Below are 21,412 nucleotides of genomic sequence, written 5' to 3'. Positions count from 1 at the left end.
TGGGACACAACGGCGACCCGCTGAACGTTTGTCTAAAAAAAGAATAGGCCATGGGACCCACTCTCTGTGCTGACCTCCGCTCTCTCATTCTGCAGCGCCGTTCATCTACTGTCCTTTTGTTTCTCGATGTAATTACTGAGTTAGAGTGAGCATCCATTTGGCTTATGTACATAGCAGGGATACGGTTAGGTAAGGCACATGCAGGGGACAGCTAGACATGTTGATCTGTTGGGACTTTTCTTTTTTTATACTTTCCTACGCCCTCTCTCCGAAGAAAAGATGTCTGTGTGTGGTTTGCGGTGAGTGCAAGCTAGTTACTGGGTAATATTTGGTAGATTAGTGGGGAAGCCGAATCGATGCTGACCTAAGCTACTGAGCCCGTACGTGGATATGGTTATTATATGAGGTCGACGCCCGGACTCGTCCTCCACCGCAACACGGTTTGAATTTAAAAGTCTCCGATGGTCATTGGTTTTCGGTTGCCAGCGCCATATCATATTTAAAGCATGATATATATCGGTTTCCTGCTGAAAATGACAGACTTAAAAAAAATAGGTTCTAAAAAGTGTTCCACGTACTCCAATGAACTGTATATCCGGATGAGTCATAACCAAAGTCATCCATTTTATTTTTCACCACATTACAGTCAAAGTTTCCCTCATTAACCCGGCTTCCCCGTAATATCGTCCACCGCCTCACCCCGGACGCGAGTGGCAGGTCTGCGCCGCAACGTGTGGATGTACATACCCGGAGTAGACAGACTAACGTGACAAGTGAGGGCCTTTTTATAGACATACAGGACACTTAAAAAGACTCTTTATGTGTGACTAAATGTTCTGTCCCTATACCGTTGTCAGTGTTGAAACTCTGCAGTCCTAAGCACCGCGGGATCTTTGTGGTGATGAACAGAATCCTAAACCGAGAGCTTTCCCCTTTTCTTTTTTCTCCACGTATTTACGTGACGCAAATGCGACGCCCTCCACGTACGCTGGGGAAATGCGAGGGTCTCTTAACTTTTTTTTTCCTTCTTGAAAAAATTGTCCCGGGATAAAGCTAAAGCACACATTTAATGTAAAACATATCGTTGAAACATTGATATTCCTTGTAAAGCAGCCAAACATGTTTTTTGTTTTTTACGAAAAAGAGAATTGTGTGAGATGAATAATGAAGTTTGTGAAACGTATTGATATTTCTCTAATATTTTGGTGTGTATCTTGTCGCCACCCCTTTCAGCACATTACTTTTTGATTGCCTTTTACTGAAATCCAGAAGAGAAGCACACCACACTCTGATAGCTGCAGTCACTTTGGTTCCTATTCTCATGGCGGATTCAAGATGGTGCGGGTGAGACACTCAACAACTGGTTTTTGTTTGTTTACAAGCAGCCCATTTTTTTGTGCCATTAGCTAATGTTTCCAAACAGGTCTTATACTTAAACTCCACTGTCTGACGATGAATTATGTCTTCAGTTTGATCTGTGACCTTTTCATTCTGTTCTGTTCTGTTTAGTTTTTTTCATGAAAGTGCCATTTAACATGGGCGTCTCAGTGCTCAGAAGTTACTTCATTCCTTATTCATTGCTATTGTATAGTGTTCCTGTGAAATGGATCTTAATATGTGTACAGACCATGGTTCAAAAGGACAATACACTTGATTATATACTTTGTAACACTTGTGTTGGAGTGTTTCTTCAAGTTTTGGTGTGACATTGCTACTTTTTTAATAGGCTACTTCGAACAGGCTTTCAAGGAGGTTGCATTAAATGCCAAAAGCAGTTATTTTTTGGGATATGCTTACATAAGTAAACTTTCAATTCAGTTTGAGATCTTTTTAATGACTATCTATTAAATAATACGACTAATTAAAAACTAAATGTAAAGAAGTGAGTGAGGGCAGAGCTACCCTATTTGTAATAGCTGAACAGAGGACATATAAAGGCCTTCAACTTCGCTAACTCTTTGACTAAGGGAATTAGCTTGGCCATGTTTAAAAACAGCACGGTGGTATCATCCAGATTCCCATGCTGTCTTTCTACCTAACTCACCTCTTTAGTATCTTACTCCCTCACATCCAGTCACTGTCATGAATGAATTTGAAGAAAATGAAGGACGGCCGTGATAGATTCAACGAGAATGGTTATTCTCCTAGTGTGTTAATGTCTTCTTTATTGCTTTTAAATGAAACATTGTCATTTCTGTAAGAAAATTGCCTCTAATTTAACTCTCCAGTTTATTAATAACTGTAATTGATATATTCGGAATTCAAATCATGCCTCATCCTTGAAGAATAACCCGACACTTTGATATTGCGATGAAAATATTTCTCACCATTATTCAATTGAATTCTCTTCTCAATGTCAAAGCAGCGATGGGAAGGAAATAATATAACTTGTACGATTAATGAAATTACATAGCTCTGCGATAAATCGTAGTGTTATTCATGAACTTATAAAATGTCTCTCTATAAGCCAGTGGTTTAGTGGGTTCGCTAGGAAAAGCCTTTGTGCTTTTAGCAATCTAACTATTCATATTTACTACAATTGTGTCTGAAACTTCTATACAAATTGACTGACAGTGAATACAGAAAGCAGTCGGAGCTGGAAGGTAAGGATCTGAATCCTGGATGCCGACAGGTAGGCCTTGCACATTGGGGATCATGCCTCGAACACTTAGTTAGTGAAAAACATACGCTATCCGATTGTCAGGTGTTTCCCACGCACAGACATGCGTCAGTGGGAATTTCTCAACACCAAGGAAGCAGTAGAGTGTCTTATTCTGAGATTATTGGAGGAACACAGACAGGTCAAGTCACCTTTATTTGTAGATCCCTAACTTACAGTTACAGTCTCAAAGGGCTTGAAAGTCCTCCTACAACACCCCCTTAGGGCTCTCTAAAGGGCAAGGAAAAACTCCCTTATTCCAAGGGAAAAACCTTGTGAAGGAAGACCGAAGAGGGAACCCTTGTTCCACAGTGCAATGGTTGCAGAATGGGAAAGACATATTATACACGTTTAATAGACAAATGACTACAGGTGACATCATAAGAAGATCTGTCATCCACTGAGTGTCTTCCTATTTGCTACGCCACATGAGATTGAGGAATGCAATAATTTACTTCTTGAAATGCAACTCATGGCAATGTAGAGAAATGTAAGAAAATTGGGACTTGATTACTATTTATCTTCCCCTCACATTTCATTTCGTTGTAAACATATGACTTATTGAAACCATTTTCAGCTGACTTTGAAATATGAGATTACTCATGATGCTTTTGTAGAAGACACATCTTTTGTTAATGATGGGGTTTATGAATGATGACTTCATTAGAAACTATCTCACTGAATATCAAAGGACTGTTTTCAATTTTAATACAAGCTTAAGATAACAGCCAAGGAATTAAGAAGGAGAAATTAAGTATCAGAACCATCTCATGCTTCATGCTGCATTAGTTGGAATTTAATCTATTATGAAAGATAAGGAGCGAAAGGATTTGGGTTCAGGGTGGGGTACTCGGCAGGGTCAACTGTTCCATGGGGGGTTTGACTCCCAGCCAGTCTCTGTGCTCTGTGCCCAGTATCTGAGGTACACTAACATGTTCCACCACCCTTGCTCTTTAATTATATCCATCTTAAAACAGTTCCCTGTCAATTGCTTTGGGAAAAGTGTCTGCTGAATAAGTTAATCACTTTTGCAGATTTTATTGCTTATAAAATCTAATTAATATTGAATAATAATTTATTTTAAGCATTCAGTTCAATTCCTGGTCTAATCTGGCCGTGTTTGATCTATATTTCATTATTTGCAGCATATAAATTATACACTGGATCCAAAAAACATTAGGAAATGGATACGCAATGGTATGAAATGGGTAAGCAATGGTGAACAACAAGTGGGTGGCCACAATGTATTTACATTTTATTAAGGCCAGACAAAATACTGAACCTTGTACAATGAAGAGCACGAGGGGAGTCAACCATGATGTATTTGTTAGTTTGTGTGTGTGTGTGTGTACTTGTATTCTTACAACAGCAACAGCAGGATACAATGCCGAGGATGACGATACATTCTAGGACCCCTCCAATAATGCCTGCAGTTGCCCCAACATTGGTAGTGGTTAAAGAAAGACGTCATCAACATTAAAGTGGTCATCTCAAAATGTTCCATTTTGACTCTTCGATGACACCTTTCACGATAATATGTAGTCGTTCTCATATATCATAACGGTGTCGCCACTGACACCCAGTTTGTAACATAATACTCATAATACTAATCCATCAAGTTAGGTTTTTGCACTCACTGGGAAGCACAGATAGGGTGAGGTTGCAGCTGTCATGACCAACAATGATTGTTTGCGGTACAGACCTAAAACCCAGAATCCTCCTTTGAAATATTAAAGAGCGCCAGGACTTCAACCACTATTAGAAAAAGACTCAACAAGGTTTTACAGGAAAGAGTTGGGTGCATCACTTATGCAACACAAGCCTTTCGTGCCCAATTTCCAACTGAGACTCAAATACTCTGGACATCAAGTAGAATATTGCAATGTATGTGGAGGAAAGGCCTACTTTCAGTGGCCCGGGGTGGGAATGGTCTGGGAGCATTTAGGACATTGTAGCTTTTACATTTAAAAGTGGGACTAGGGGAGCCCTCTTCAGACATACCGCTGAGGCTGATATTGTTCCAGTATTCAGCATTGCCTTGGATCCCACAGCCAGGGCTGGATGGGACCAAACACAATGGAAATCGACAATTCAAATCTCCATTCACAACCAAGAATCTCACTGCTAAATGAAAAATGTCTGAGTGCAAAATTAATGTATACAAAAATGAAATTGGATTTTTGGATTCCCTGGACGTGGCTTAAGAGATCTTGAGAATAATTGAAGACTGCAGTTCTGTATTTTTATGTTTTCTCACCTAGGAGGACTAATAGGGAAGTAGTGGCTGCTGTTATTCCCTCGTCTTCTCCTTGGATAGTGACACTGCACTCAAAGGTGCGACTGCATCATTACTTTATCTAGCTGGAGTGTGCTCTGTCATGTGATGTGGTCAACAGACATTTGAGCTCTGCCTTTGAAGTTCGGAGCGATGTCTGTCTGATGTTTGAAAACCAGTTAGCCACTGGCCACTAAGGGACACACACAAACCAGGTATGTTTACAACTTCCTTTCTCAATTCAGGGTATTGCTGTCCAAGACGAAAGAGCTACAATTGGTTAATGATGTTATACGACGTTTACCGTTTCAAGGTTTTCATTCTAAGATGCACAGAACACAGAGGCAGACTGGGCAAAAACCTATTTAGGTTTTACCCTTTTGAATATTGTATATCTGTTGTCAGGAAAAAGCTCAACCCATTGAAATATCTATTCACACACACATTTAATGAATCCAAAGAAAAATGTAAGTCATTATAAAATGGAGAAGAGGTTAATGAGTAGCTAACAATAGCATTGGCTTTCATTCTTCCCAGGCATGTCATTGTACAATCAGTTTTTAGAACAATCCAAAAAAATAAACGTACCCAAGTATCATTGTCTTTGTCAGCTTGAACCTCCCATTTCACTGAGAAAACGTTTGAGTTTGGCCTGGCTGGTGGTCTGTATGAACATGTCATGGCTATATCCCCTCCTCTCTTCCACCTCATACTGGGAAATAGAAACGTCCAGGCCACTACAGCATGGCAGGACTGAAAAAATATCTGCTGAGAGAAATGAATAGAAATAAATGATAGAATAGGCTATGAATATTGGTGTAATTCAATAAAGAATTTCAATCGATCAATCATTTTAAAAAAGGATGAATCCATTTGTAGGTAAGCCTGATCAGGAAATGGTATGAACCGAATTACATTTTATCTATAAAGTCTTATAATCTTTGACTAGTACTGTTACATTGCATCAAATATTACACAGAGACATTGTTATTATACAATATTAAACTCAAAATCACTCCATTGATCTTCTCTCAGATATACAATGAAGAAACAGACTCTTCATTAGGTTGAACCAAAAGGTAGGACAATGATTAACCTTGAACGGTTGGAGAAAGTTATGGCAGTATAGGTCTATAGAATTAGAAGGAATCCTGGAAAAATCGTGGCCTACCTGTAGAACCAAGTCGTTTCCAACCAAGAACTGTTTCATTTCTGATGATAAAATAAAGTGGGGGAAAAAAAGGGAATCAGTTATGAACCGTGGACCACATACCACCAGAAAAAATCCGATCAGCGAATCATGAAGAGCTACGGCGTCTGCCGTAGATCCTAGTGGGAGCTAGGATCACTCTCCGTTTCTCAATATGTAGGCTACGCAAACTTTGGACTTGCGGACATGGAACTACGTACTTGGCACGGGAGGACGCACCTGCAATTGGAACAGCAGCGGACTCGATGATCTCACCACCTCAGCTCAGCTCTCAGTCTGTTAACTTAGCTACGGCCTCATATAGGCATATCTACTACTGAACAATATAGGCCTAAACATTTTTTATGGAAAACAAAACACACACAGGGGCGTAGCACCCAATTCTGGGCCCCATATACAAGAAGTCCTGAAAACTATTTACTAGCAGGCAGCTGATGGTATAGCCATTTTGTAATGTCATGACGTCTGGGGCTAACTTGCCTATATACCATAGGTTATTATTTATCATGTAGCCTAATAACGGCTTAGTATTAATTTAATATTAGCTTGCTTCAAATCAGTAGCCTGCTGTTGCAATATTAGCCTACCGTACACTTTATTTATCCTTTACCTTAATAACCAAGGCCTCATCATTTGAAAGTGTAGCCTATTGTCTGCTCTTGCTTTGGGTTCTCTCTGTTCGTTTTAGCAATGAAAACGGAGGTAGGAAGGAATGGGCCACTCATTCCTTACTCACCTTTCTTAGTCAGAACCTGGCTTCCTTCATTTTGTCTTCTCTCCCTGTCTTTCATCACCTTTCTCTTCTGAGAGCCAGACTTTGTTTATTTAACTGTGGCTGTGATGACATAACGTCGCATCTCCATACAGATGAAAAAAGTCTCACTGTAAAAATCAGCTGTGTGGACTGAACCGTTTTGCCCTTTTGAAAGCGGTGCTATCAGAGTAGTCACCGCAGTCTTTACTTATAATAATGATATACCAATTTATTAAACTAATACTGTAATCTTGCATTTAGATCGATATTCATCATGACATTTTGCTATGTTACTGCACTATTTGAACAACATTCAAAAAGTACTTTAAAAAGAAAAGCCCCCCCCCTCTGCCTTGGGCCCCCCCAAGCCTGTCCCCCACCCCCAGTCCGTCGGCCCTGCACCTTCTTTAATAGGTCCATGCCCTGCACACACACACACACACACACACACACACACACACACACACACACACACACACACACACACACACACACACACACACACACACACACACACACACACACACACACACACACACACACACGACGATGAGATAGACCCGACTGGGATTTCCGTTGCCGTTGCGATGCGTTTCCTCTATCAGCGACTTATAGCCTACAATATAAACAAATTATATAAAACAAAACCCCAGCCTCTTTCATTTAAAAATAGTATGTAAATATGTTGAATGAATAGGCCTACATTTTGTTTTCTAACCCTGTATTTTTTAAATATTCCAATATAGCCTATTATTATAGCTTATACTCAAAATATTTTAAAACAGAGGAATGCAAAATGCATCCTGGGATTTTTAACTGTCCCAAGTTCCCATGTGAAGGACGCATGCTCAACGGCCGCCCTTTTGAGGACGCTACGTCACAGAATGCCGACCAGCAGTGTTCCAACGTTGATGCCGCCTTCCAAACGATCAGAGTTTCCAGGAGTTTCGGACCTTAAACTCGGAGGAAAGTGCTTTGAACACATCTGTTCGGTCAGAGATTTCGCTCTGAGTTTCGTGCCGAAGTAAAGCAACCCAGGTACTCCGAGATAACGTCGAAATAATAATAATGGCTGCCCATTTCATTGATAGACTAAAGTCAACTTGCAGCAAGCACTAGAGCCGAACTTAACACCCATTCTAACATTTGCATTATTATACATTTTATAGCTTACAATTATAAACATCACCTGATAAATTCTTGCTCATGTTCAACCATCGCAAGCAGTTCTAATAATTGATTCATCTGATTCCGCCAAGAAGCTCAAAAGGGTCCCTGCGGGCTTCCATACTTGTGGTTGTCTCAAGAACGATCTGTTTTTCCGGTTTTATGTCGCCTACGAACTTCTGAGGGGCGTTTCCTGAACGCTCTTATTTTGGAAGAAGGGAAGGTTTACGTAAAGAAACGTAACAGTTTCTGAACCTCCGAGCCGTTTTGTAGGCGGCAAGAACACTCGGAAATTCCCTTTTCGCGTCCTTTGTTTTTGAGAATTGCGATATTTTTGAAGGATGCATAACTGGATCCTCAACAATCAAAAATACCCACAATCCTTTGCGTTCACACGCTGTGCAGGGTATTTAAAGATTGCGGATGAAAGCAATAAACATTGATTTACACAACTGAAGTTATTTGAACGTTTTCAGAAATATAATTAAAAAAGCTTAATGACCTGTGCGATTTTTTGCGAACGTTTGTTTTAATATGTACGTGGCTGGTGTTTCAAAAAACTACTGTTGCAAATAACTATTCAACAATTAAAATATTACAATTTTTACCACTGGAGCAGTATTCAAAAGCGGATCCTTAAGCCCCCTGGAGCAGTGCATACTTCCACAATCCATCAGTGCTCAGTGGCCAAGCCTTGTATTGCAGTTGGTTTAGCGGGCTGTGGACGGGTCCCTCGATTCATGGGTCCCAGAAGTAGATATCCCCGTTCACTCCAATGCAAGCAGGGGGAACAGGAATGTGTCTCCGCAAAATGTTTCTGGATATCATCAAAGGCTCTTAATTATCTTTATACCATTTACTAATAAAATGAAAGTTTTCTCTTTTCAAAACACCACCTGAAGCGTTATTATAATTTTTTTGCAGGAGTAGGAGGGCTGGGCAGCTGAAAGGAGTCATAGTGAAACAAATGTTGTTTCGGCCCGGTGTGGGTACCAGATTGACTCGGCTGCCAGATCGACTCGGGGTCCTGCGCTTACAGATGATGTATCGACACTTGACGTATCGACACAAGCCAACGGACAAAACCCGGAAGGGTTGTTTATAAAAGGGGCTCAATCATGGACATAAAAAGAAGGCTCAATCCGTTTTGGTTTTGATTTCATTGAACGCAGCCCGTTCTTTCGCACAAACAAAGCCATTGGAACCACGTCTAAAAGCACTGATGAATGCATATGTAACCCAGTTCCTGTTAGGGACTCTTATTCTGAAGGAGGAGAACGGAAGTGTCTGCATGTGGGTCGCTGTTTTGACTCTGTGTTGGGAGCGCTGGAATTAAAGTGGATCGTTCAGTGACTGGAGTTAACGATTTTTCTTTTATATATTACCCAAGTATAGGCAACAATAATTTGCACATTAGATTATAATTCATAGATTAGAAAACAAAAGGAGATCGTTAATACTTGGGAATAACATGGGAACGATTGAAACGCGCATGTGCATTTAAAAGACAGCGTTTACATGTAGTGCGTCATTATTGGGCATCTAGGACCCCGAGTCGATCTGGCAGCCGAGTCAATCTGGTACCCACACCGGCATACGAGAGGGCTAAGTGCACGACTCCGTTAACTTCTCGTGTCCGAGGTTTTTCCTTTTACTTATATGAACGACGTTGATGGTTTTTAGGCACTGTGGTGACTGCTTATCGCTTAAAGTCGCCGAGGAATTTGTAGACTGGTATATTTGATCATTTGATTCTCGTTTCAGAAACAGAAAAAGATATTTTAAAACGAGTGGTAATTATGATTTTTGTTTTAAAATACAAAAAATAATATAATATAATCATTTAAATACAAGGTGTTTTTCTTCAGGTCAAAAAGCGACAAACTAATCTAAAATAATAAGATAATTAATAATAGTTAAATAATAATAATTGTTGCACAGATGGAGTCATTTTAAAGATCAGATGTTGAGAATCATGGGGGGGGTAGTAACTTATACTTCCATGGTCGGTAAACAATGCGACTGTGCTCGCTCAGACATCTCGCTTATGACGCTACAATGCTTACAAAGCTAGAGAAGAATATTTCTACATCCGGAAGGTCATGCACTAAGGCGTGGCTAGGCTCCCATGATGCAGAAGCAATTCTCTCCTTCCTGCGCCACTGAGCCGTTTTTATAGGATTGAATGTGCGCCATGTTTTAATCCGCTTTCCTTTTCTTTATAGGTCCATGACTGCTACCAGAGCCTGTGTACGGACACTATTCCTGTTAGACACTCTGCTGCTACTGAACTGCTGTACATGTTGAAAAATATGGTACAAACATATGACATGGCACTAGCAGTGCTTTTTACTAATTTGGGTAGTATAAAAGCAGAAGGAATAATGTTGATGAATACGTAACTGGAATCCGAGAATGAATTCACACGTATTAAAAACGAGTAACATTATTATGTGGTGACCGCAGACGGCAAAGAGAGGTACCATGTCAATGACAATGCTATACACTAGGCCTATATGAAACACTGCATACACACACATACAATTACACGCTGAACTATTGTGTTGTAACCATTGCAAAAAGGTCTTCAATGGTTCATGGGATGGGGAGTTTCTCACTCTTTCTCAAATAGAATGTACACAGTCTAGTAACTTTGCCTTTTCTTCCGTTTTCCAAATAATTTTCGGCGCCGCTGCTCCTCCACGCCGCCCTCCTGGCTCCGACACCAACCCTGCTGGCCTGCTGCATCAACCAGCCATTGCTGGTTGGGGAGCCCAAACGCAATCAACATTTTTACTGTCACAAATCTCGTCTGTGAAGCCGACCTTTAAGCGCTCAACATTGAGTTGGTGGTAGGGAGGCAGGGTGGTGGTTAGGTGAAATATACCCATTCACCTAAAAGGTTAGGTGAAATTAGTAGTGGTGGGGGAAAAAATCTATTCTGCTCGGTATCACGATATGTTGCAATTATATCGAGACAGTAGCGCAGCGGAGTATTGCAATATATTTCAATAATATTCTGATAAATAAATAAAATTGTTTACTCTGATAGCATGCAGCTTGTTGACCAACTCCTTTTTCTGAACCAAAATGCCAATATTCCCAAATGAATTAAACATTTTGGTTGAGGACCTTGCAACCATCAGGACTGGACTCTAGAAGTACAGATTTTTGTTTATTTTTCTCAATTTGATTGAAGCTCTAAATTACTCTTAATTGTATGATTATTCTCAGGTTTATGTTACTCTAGTATTTCTGTTTTATTTTACTCTATCGTATTTAGAATTCTGATTTTATTCTCAGAATTCCATAGTTCTAACTTTAAAGTCAGAATTCTGAGATTTAAAAAATTACTTTAAAGTCAGAATTCTAAGAATAAAGTCAGAACTTTTCTTTTGTGTGGCTCTAATCCTCTTCCGTGTATAAGTGAGTTGAGCAGTCTTACTTTCCTAATTGTTTGTAGCGCCTTTGTATAATATGGGGGACATGAATCTCAATATATAGCAGAATAAAATCACAATAATATTGAATCGTGGCCCAAATATCGCAATAATATCGAATCGTCACATTTTTGCCAATTCCTACCCCTAGAAAGGTAAGTCCCAGGGCTACTCAGCAGCCCAGTCTCTTTACCCCACTCTGTTTTACTCAGCTGTGACGCGTACGCAAGTGGCCAATCAGTTCCATGGGAATCTCTCTCTTGCCGTACCTTCCAATGTGTGTATGTATGTTTGTGTGTGTGTGTGTGTGTGTGTGTGTGTGCGCGCGCGCGTGTGTGTCTGTGTGTAAACTAGTTAGCCAAATGCTAGCATACTATGGGTGCTATATGATTTTGAACATAGCTACTGACAACCTTTCATGAGTCATACGCAAAGCTACGGCAGGAAGAAACACATTTCGCTCCACATCATACAAAAATGAAGGAAGAGATCCGCTGCCGGTGGACCTGTGGACAGCTTTTACACCAGAGAGGTTGAGACACTTCGGCCAGCAACACAGACAACCATGAGAAGTTAGCGAATGGCTACGTTAGTCAAGCGATAACTTTACTACAGCTCTGCTCATGGACCACCAGCTGCCCGAGCTAGCCTTCTGACATGGAAAAGATACATCAGAGATTTTGGATGTACTGACAGAAGGCGGAAGGAAGATGAACTACAACCAGCAAAAATGCTAGTAAGCCATGCTAGTAGGCTAGCTCTAAGAGGCTGTTAATGTTGGGAACATTTTATTTTTAAACAGTGAAATGAGTGGGACTTTCACTAGCGTGTGAGCACTGGGCAACTGTTAGTGGCCTTTGATTTGGATAATATCGGGGAGTGGTGGAGTCTGGGGGGCTTGGGATGTGCTTGGTTCTAGGTAAGTACTAGTAACTTAGGTTAGCAGACGTCTCAACTGACACCCAACAGCTACGCTGTTAGCGGGTCTACGGCCTAGCGTTACCCGGTAACCACCGCTTCTAGGTCGGCTTGTGTAGTGACCCAGCTAGCCATGTTAGCAAAAAGGCTAAGCTAAGCTAAACTTAACCTGCTGGGGGCTGACTAGTTTTTATAACTTGGGAGCTATGACATTCGGTCATTTTTAACACTTCAAAGTCCTTGTCACCTCACTGAACATATAGTGAATATTGTCGGCATGTATGTGCTTGTTGGAGCTTTAATGTCCTCTGAGAGGATACACCTAGCCTGTAGTCAGGTGCGGTGACTTGGGTGTGTTGCTAGTGGTCTGAAGAAGCTCACTTCTGTTTTATCCTAAAGTTGAGAAAGTATTGATCAAATTCCTATTGACATGCATATTTCCGCTGGTGGACATTAAGGCTAAGTTATACAAAAGTGCTCTGTGCTGATTGATTCATTGATTGGGGTGTCACTGTTGGGTTATTTTGTTTTCGGTTCATGTTTTACCTTAATGCTAAGTGATCAGCTAACCCGGGCCTCTTATTCTCAAGCCTCTTGGCTAGTGCAATGCAATGCAACTGTCAACTGATGCACTGCTTAACGTCAAATACACGTATTATACCTATTGAAACTCATTTAATTTAATTCAGTGCATCTAGCTTGTTGTCGGTTGCTTATAGACAATCAGCAAATAATGGTACTATAGACACATAGTTAAATGTAATTTTAAATTTGTTGGGGTATAAATTGCTTTTAAAGTTTAATAATGGTACTATAGACACATAGTTAAATGTAAATTTACATTTGTTTGGGTATAAATTGCTTTTAAAGTTTTCCGTTCATCTGACATTTGTTAGGACTCTATATTTTAACTGAATCATGTAGGCATTGCATTTGGACCAAAAAACGTATATTTTCTTTTTTTACAGGTTCATGATTCTATATGCATTCATTGGATTGCCAATGTTCCAAAAAGTCCCTTTCCTGAATACCTGCCCAGGATAAGGACACGGATCTACAACAGTGGTTAAGCGAATGAGGGGATTCCAGCACAACAACATGCACAGACTCCAAAACCAATTTAAGAAACACAGGAGACAAGCCTGAGACAACAGTTCTTGATGAACCCATCTTTGCTCAGCTGCCATCCCCAATGGAACTACTGCTGTAGACGGACGGCTCTGTGGCTGCCACTGCTGCACGGTATCCTGAGCTCCTGCTTCAAAGGGAGCCCTGCTGTTCCAACCTGGACGTGGACATGGGTTCTCAGGCTCTTCAGATACTACGGCAAGGGGTTTGGGCCTCCCTGACGGGGGGCTGGTATGTGGACCCACACCAGAGCACGTTCTCCAACTGTTTCCACCTCTACCTCTGGATATTCCTACTGGCCTTCCCCTTCCTGTTGTACATGGTGAGCATCCTTTCATTGTGATCTCGCTGGGAGGTTTAGCTACACAAATAAATACACTAAACTATCATGTCAAATGTGAAGACTTTGAACAGTTGGTAGCTGTGAACCGATTTAGCCGTTGAGCGCTGGTTGTGGTAAAGACGCCTTGCTCCAGGGGGATTCAAGGTTGGCTGAAGAAACTGGGAATCAAACCCAGGATAAATAAATTGAGCCTACAAAATACTAGGCGAACTTGGCATTGGCGTTTTCTCAGAAGGCCACCAACCATTGTATGAATAAGTCAGTTTAAGTCACCTTTGGTTACACTTTGGATGACACAATCCATTCAACACAGACACGTTTTATTATGGTTACTCTGTTGTAACGTCTGGACCAACGGAAAAAATACGAGCCAAACAGGATGTATTACTCAACAATCATGCATGGACTGGAATGCTGGAATAAAAATAAGGTTGAAGTGCATTTTTGTGTCAGAAAAGGTTGAACCACATCTAACTCCCAAAGGTCCCGACTTGGATTAATAAAGTACTGTTAGTGTTATCTAATCAAAAGCCAATCATAATTTGCATGGGCTAGACAAGTGTCCTATTTTCCATGTGAGTGGATATTACATTATACGGAATATGCTGTATGAGTAATCTTTTTGGTGCTGTTGTTGGAGATTGAGATATGAGCTAGACATGGCTTGAAAACCTCCACAAAGAGGAGGAAATGGCTGCAGGCAACAATTCCAGTCTTTGTGGGTTGAGTAACACTTTGGGGTGGTGTTTATTTATAAACTGTTCTTCTGTTTCGTTTTATCCATATTAAAACTACATGCAGCAGGTTTTTTTCTCAAGCTTAGTTTGAATGGGGACACTGAAAGGTTTTCTATCGAATGTGAACCAATTGCTGGTTTTTGGAATAGTATTGGATTTATTTTAATATACCTGTCATTACGTGTTCACTCTACAGGCTCTCCCTCCTAGCCTGTTGGTCGCCGGCATTTACTGTGCCGTGGTGGCGGTCTTTTTCACCGCCATCAAGGTGGTGAACTTCCGGCTGCACTCCATGTTCGACCTGGGGGAGATCATAGAGAAGAAGCAGGCCTCGCTCTCCACAGACGCCCCGCGGTTGGAGGAGGGTGACGAGGGCTCGGGCACCCACGACGGGAACCAGCACAGGTAAGGCGACCTCGGAGATGGGCTGGCTCCGTCGTAGTTCTGAGGAGGAGTACCTTTACATTTAGCTTTAGACACTTGCAGTCGAATCGCTGATAACCGTCAAAAAGCATACAATCAGAATTGGACAATCTGCAAAAAAAAGCGCAGACCTCCCGGTAAGTGAGTGGATAGGACATGATACATGCCCACAAATTGCATCCTAAATTCAATGCTCAAAGTGCAATGCTCAAAAGTGCGAAGGTCGAAGAAGAGCCGGGGGACGATGTATAATGACTTTCTTTCCCCTTTTAGGAGCTATTAATTTATTTAGCCCTTTATCGCAACACAGGTCTCAAAAGCCTATACAGGCCGGCATTATAATACTCCAGCCTTAACAAGCCCATAGCCCACTTAGAGGACAGGAGAGAAACTCCCTACAGCCCCACACGCATGCAAATAAGTAACTCATCAAAGGGGTCACGGCGAGGAGGTGCAATGGTGTGGGCAGCAATGGCAAGCTAAAAGTCACTCAGGAAGCCATCAAAGTTCTGCTGGAGTCAAGTGCGCCCGACGACGGGGAAGTTGTGACCGTCGCTGTCCCACCTCCTCCGCAGGGACAGCCATGCTGGCGTGGAGATGACGGTCTTCCGGAAGGTCAACTCGACGCCGCCGGTGCGCTGCAGCTCCCAGCACTCTCTGTTTGGCCTCAACCAGGTGTCGGTGAGCCACGTTACAGCATATCCTACAGTCACATACACCAGCCTCCGCGCCGGAGTCCATTCCCTGAGTCATAGCGAAGAGGGTTGGGATTCGCTCTGCTGAAGGTCACATTCTTTTGTATAATAACTTGAGACGCTCGTCGTCTCCGTTAAAGGGTAATTTAACTGAATTAGAGAGTAAAGTGAGGCGGATTCCTGATTGCTAAATAACAGATTTTCCCTGTTCTTGTTTAATTTAAAGGAGTTTCTGCCACAGCTAGAGGATACAGGCGGAACCAAGGGTAGGTATTTTAGTTTCATGGCCTGCGTCCCAAAAATAAGGTGTGTGTGTGTGTGTGTGTGTGTGTGTGTGTGTGTGTGTGTGTGTGTGTGTGTGTGTGTGTGTGTGTGTGTGTGTGTGTGTGTGTGTGTGTGTGTGTGTGTGTGTGTGTGTGTGTGTGTGTGTGATGTATTAAAAGTAAAAAAAGAATCAAGGCCTTTTTGTCGCTCCCGCCCAATCGTTTATTCTTGCCTTCCTTAAAACATGATTCTGCTCCTGAGTAACAGTACAAAAACCTGCATGTCTCTTGTCGGCCCTTTTTGTCTCCTGATGAATTAGATATGAAGGAGATGATGATGATGCAGGAGCACGGCTGCCATAACGTCATGTTGACCACAGCTAATCGAGGGCTTCTTCGCCAGTGCTCCCTGGACACTATGAGTAAGCCCAGCGCTAATCTCTTCTTCACAAGCTCTGAGAAACACAACAAGGCCTAACCCTGCTCTATTGTGTTGTAATCCACTTAGTCTACTCTTCAGTCGCTGTTGCTTTGTGGTATTCGGTTGCCCCTAAGCTTGTATTTACCGCCACACATGACATTGTGTGTAAAAGGTCCCTCGATCCACAATGCAAAAGAAGGAATAGATTGTATTCAATGCATGATGTGTGATTGATTAACGAAGGCACGGTTGTGCGGTGGCTCGAGGTTTACCCTCTCAGCCAATTAGATTCTGGGTTCCTCTTCCAACACATCCACAGGCTACTTATAGGCATCGTTGAGCAGGAGTCCCAACTCCCCACCCTCTCCCCCATATGCATTACATGTGTGAATTCACTGTACATCTGGTGGGGATGATTAGATTCAACTTAATTTTATTTGCACAGTACAATTATATGAAATACAGCGTTTCAACGTTGTATAATGAAATGTGAATGTGAAATGACAAAGTGCTGAGTTATACATGGTAACAGTGAATACGTTGCATCCCACCAATCCATTTAGTGGATATTAAAAGAAGGATAACACACAAATGATTGACTACCCTCCCCCTATCCCTCCCAAAGCTCTGGCCGTTCAGCTCTCAGACACAGTAATACTTAATTTACCTTGAGCCATGTTTTTAATGAGTGGATGTGCAGAGCCAACAGAACAGCTAGTTAAATACCGTATTTTAGGATCTCGTATGTTAGTCAGGCCAGTCGAGCAGTCATCGCGGGCTAATTACCATTGGCTAACTGTCATTGGCTGCTTTTTTTAATAGGCTCCTTCGAACGGGCTTTCAAGGATGTTTCCTTAAATGCCAAAAGCAGCTCCCCTCGGCTCAACCGGAGTCTGTATTAAATCTCCAATGCTCCTACTGCTCTTTCCTGCTCCCCCCCCCACAGGCCACAACTCCACAAACATAAGTTACCGTTAATGAGGCCTTCCTTCTTGCCTACACTAATGACTCTTCGGCTGTCTTCATTACACTGCAGTAAAATCAATCTGGCTGATATTCTGCTGCTGCTGTATGTAATCAATTCACCATCGTCTCCCTCCGCCCAGGGACTGCCACGGGGGTCCCGTCCTGCATGGCCGCAGCACGGGGCTCGGAGTACCCGTGCCTCGTGAGCCTGCCCGCCGCGTCTGGCTTCAGGGAGCCCCAGGACCACCCGTCCATCCCCCCGTCCCCCTCCAGCCAGGAGGACGGCGGCGACAGGGAGCCGTCCCAGGAGGGGGAGCGGCGCTCTCCGCAGAGCCCCGGGGAAGCGCGCAGCCTGGGGGCCTACTCGCCCCTGGGGCCCTCGGCCGAGTCGGAGAGCCTGGGCGAGACGCCGCTCAGCCCGCTCATCAAGAGCAGCCTGAGCGAGGAGCTGAGCGAGAACCTGCTGGGCCTGGGCCTGGACCCCATGGCGTTCGGCCCCGGGGCCAAGCGTGCGGGCAGCCGCAGCGGCGTGGCGCTGGCCGCCGGCTCCACCGACAGCTGCTTCAGCGCCGGCGGGGCCACCACGGACCGCGAGACCCTGAGCACAGTGAGCAGCTACCGCAGCGAGAAGACAGACTCCACGCAGCTGGAGAGCCCCTCCCTCAGCCTGCCGCGGCCCGCGGAGCCCCGGGCGCCGGCCTCGGGCGCCGCAGCTGCCCCGGGCCCGGCGGCGGCGGCGGAGGACGGCGGCGCGGGGCCGGGCAGCAGCGACACAGACAACCTGTCGGACAGCGTGCTGCTGCGCTCGCCGTCCCGCGAGGCGTCCGTCGGCCAGGGGCTGGACAGGACGTTGGTGGAGGGGGAGGACCTGCCCCCGGCGCCCTCCTGACGCGGCCCAGCCCCCGGCCGCCCGTGACTCCTCCCCCTCCAGCAGCGGGCACTCTGAGGTGTGTGACCTAGGCAGGGCGGCCCCGGTGCCCCCTCTGCCGCCGCCCCGCCAGGCCAACTCCGTCCCCGCCGGGCTGGCTCTGGGCCTGGGGTGCTCGGAGCCCGCCCTGCACCCCTCGGCCCCCTTCCTCCTGTCGGAGCAGTCGGCGCCCCCGCCGGCCCAGCAGGTGGTCCGGCCCAAGGACCTGAAGCTGCTCCGGGCGGGCGGCGCGGCCCACCGGCCGGGCCGGAGGAAAGCGCCGCGGAAGCGCGCGGCGGCCGGCAGCAGCAGCTTCGACTGCGGCTCCTACAAGCGCCACCACGGCCACCGGCAGCCCCGGGACTACATCCCGGTGCGCAGCCGGCTGGAGGCCAAGGCGTACAGCGAGAGCCTGTACGAGGACTCGAGCGACGAGGACGACGACGACGACGGCAGCGACATGAGCGCCGGCTCCAGCCTGGGCTCTCAGCGGCGCTACAGCTCCGACGACGACGACGACGACGACACCAGCTCCTCTACCTCGTGCTACTCCCCGGACCTCGCCAGCGCGGGCGGGGCCTCGTCCTCGCTCCCTGCCTCCGCCGCCGCCCTGCCACTCCCCGCGTCCCGGGACGGCGACCTTTTACCAGGAGAGACGGCAACCCACCACCACCACCACAACAACAACAACACCACCGCCAACGCCCCCGCCAGCGGCGGCGGCGGCGGCGGCGGCGCGTCGCACTCCCGCGCCGCGCAGCGCTCCGCCAGCACGGCCAGCGCCAAGACCCACGCCCGGGTGCTGAGCATGGACGGGGCGGGGAGTCAGGGCAACACCACCCGCCCTGCCGGGCGCCCTCCTCTCCATGCCCTCCTCCTCCACCCCCGCGCCCCGCACGCTCTCCGTCTCCAAGTCCGACCTGGAGGCCCGCACCCTCCACATCGACGGGGGCTTCCCCGGAGCCCACCACCACCACCACCTCCACCACCACCGGCTGGACTCCCTGGGGGGCTCCTGGACCGGGAACCAAATGGGCTGGAGGGCTGGGGAGCTGGTAGAGGAGGGGGCTGTGGGTGGAGGTGAGATCATAGAAATGTAGACCGTCTATCATAGAAATGTAGATGTAATGCAGAAAATGTGCAGACTTTTTTTTTATATGTAGATATAATCCTAGAAATGTAGATGTAATGCAGCAAATGTAATACTTTGTTGGAGCCGAAGGGGGGATTCAGGAGTAATATAAATGGCACTGCAATAGTTGGAGTGCTACTTGTGGTTCAAGGGAGTGTCCCCCACTCGCGCTGCACTAACTTCACCTTACAACGCTAACTAGCCTGAGTCAGTCAGGTGGGGATTCATTGTTACTAGTTTGGTTTTGTTTTGATTGACTGCCACTAGTTTATTGAGTTAGATGGTGATTAACTGTCACTGTAGTTTCATTGAGGTACGTCCTGATTCACAGTCACTGTAGTGTGATTGAGTTAGGTGATGATTCAATATCACAGTACTTGGATTAAGTAATGCTTCAAGGTGGAGTGTAGGAATGTCTGGTTCTAAGTACAGCCCACGAGTGTTTCAGATGAAATCCATTGGGGCATAATTGGGGTCTTAGTGAACCTATATTTGTGGAGGCTGTTTTCTGTGCACTCGGCTGATGATTCATGGCAAGTCACCGTCCTGCGGTAACTTAAAGCACTGCGGCAATCTCCGCTCCCAGCCAATTGATAATCGATGAAATTGATAATCGCTGCATCTCATTGTCACGGTACCGCAGGGCGCAGAGACGATTCCTCACATATTTAATTGGAAACCTGGGGCGGCTTGAAAATATCGAAAGTTTCAATAAGAACTTGAAAGTGACACGGTATACTTGTCATCTCCTCCCCATGCCTTACTGCGTCTGGTGCTGATGCTGCTGTAGCCATGGCAACAGAGGAGGGAAGCAAGCGGGACTCGGTCAGCAGTGTGAAGAGGACCCAGGCTATCCGGCGGAGACATAACGCCGGGAGCAACCCCACCCCTCCCCCCTCCACCATGGGCTCTCCCCCTAGGTGGGTACACTCTCACACGCGTGCACACACACACACACACACAGGCTTCTTCATGCCTTGCCTCTGTTCTCTCCATCTCTGCCCTCCTCTCCTACCCCTGCACCATGCAGTCCACTCAACCGCCTGTTTTTTGATTAAACCTTCTCATAATGGCCTAGCACTTGTCCATTGCCTTGGTTGATTTTGTTTTGCTGCTTCATGTTGCTGATCCCTCATCTCTATGTGCAGTCTCATTATGCTGTCTTCATTAGGTTCGGTGTTGTCCCGAAATTCCTTGCACAATACATTGATTGGGGCTAGATAGAGAAGTGGATGAGGGGTTGGACTCCTCTAGAAATCTATATATAATCGATATTAATATAAAAAAATGATACAATATAAAAATATACAATAAATAATTATGCAGACTAAACGGTTGATTTCACATTACTGCACAATATTGGAATATTGATGTTGAACAGTATATTATATATTAATATTGCACGTGTTGGTGTGTATGTGGTCTAGTGGGAACAATGTTGGTTGTAAAGTCAGGAAGGCGCGGCGGTGCTTGTAAAGGTCCCCCCCATCCCCTGCTTATCTCCACAGTGGACACACACTCTAGTGCCGGAGTCGGCTGAGGTTATCTCCTTTGTGTGTGTGTGTTCCCACAGCCTCCAGGACCTCCAGCGCGCCCGCACCTCCTCCAACTCCAGGAACCGCACCCTGCCCTCGGCCCTGCAGTTCGCCTCCTCCCTCCTGCTGCCCCGGGGGGGGGGCGTCCACGAGGCCTCCACCTTCGATGACACATCGGAGGGCGCCATACACTACTTCTACGACGAGAGCGGTGAGCGCACGCCATGCATCCATCTGCTGCAGGCTTCTAAAGGCCCCGTGGGGGGATCTTGAGTAGGGGACATGGGCGTTCCCGGCTGTTTAGTCAAGCTGCACTGTGACTTTGTGTATGATTGTTCAGTGATCAAAATACGTGGTGCAGGTAGGGCTGCTCGATTATGGGAAAAATCATAGTCACGATTATTTTGGCCAATATTGAAATCACGATTATTCAAACGAT

The 21,412-nt window shown here is 45.1% G+C and overlaps 1 protein-coding gene across 1 annotated transcript in view; it reads left to right on the top strand.

Annotated features, from left to right (window-relative positions):
- Positions 1 to 11,839: 11,839 nt before the first annotated feature.
- LOC130385136 (pecanex-like protein 3) overlaps positions 11,840 to 21,412 on the top strand; it is a 34,360-nt gene continuing 24,787 nt past the window's right edge. The window contains 12 exon segments of the mRNA XM_056593459.1: positions 11,840 to 12,424; positions 13,392 to 13,873; positions 14,828 to 15,036; positions 15,630 to 15,735; positions 15,976 to 16,015; positions 16,333 to 16,434; positions 17,540 to 18,285; positions 18,287 to 18,930; positions 19,021 to 19,147; positions 19,149 to 19,386; positions 20,229 to 20,358; positions 21,012 to 21,184. Of these exon segments, the coding sequence (XP_056449434.1) occupies positions 13,721 to 13,873; positions 14,828 to 15,036; positions 15,630 to 15,735; positions 15,976 to 16,015; positions 16,333 to 16,434; positions 17,540 to 18,285; positions 18,287 to 18,930; positions 19,021 to 19,147; positions 19,149 to 19,386; positions 20,229 to 20,358; positions 21,012 to 21,184 (2,668 nt within the window). The 5' untranslated portion in view covers positions 11,840 to 12,424; positions 13,392 to 13,720.

Source organism: Gadus chalcogrammus, chromosome 7, assembly GCF_026213295.1.
Source record: "Gadus chalcogrammus isolate NIFS_2021 chromosome 7, NIFS_Gcha_1.0, whole genome shotgun sequence".
Taxonomy (NCBI): Eukaryota; Metazoa; Chordata; class Actinopteri; order Gadiformes; family Gadidae; genus Gadus; species Gadus chalcogrammus.
This window is presented reverse-complemented; position numbering and strand designations above follow the sequence as displayed.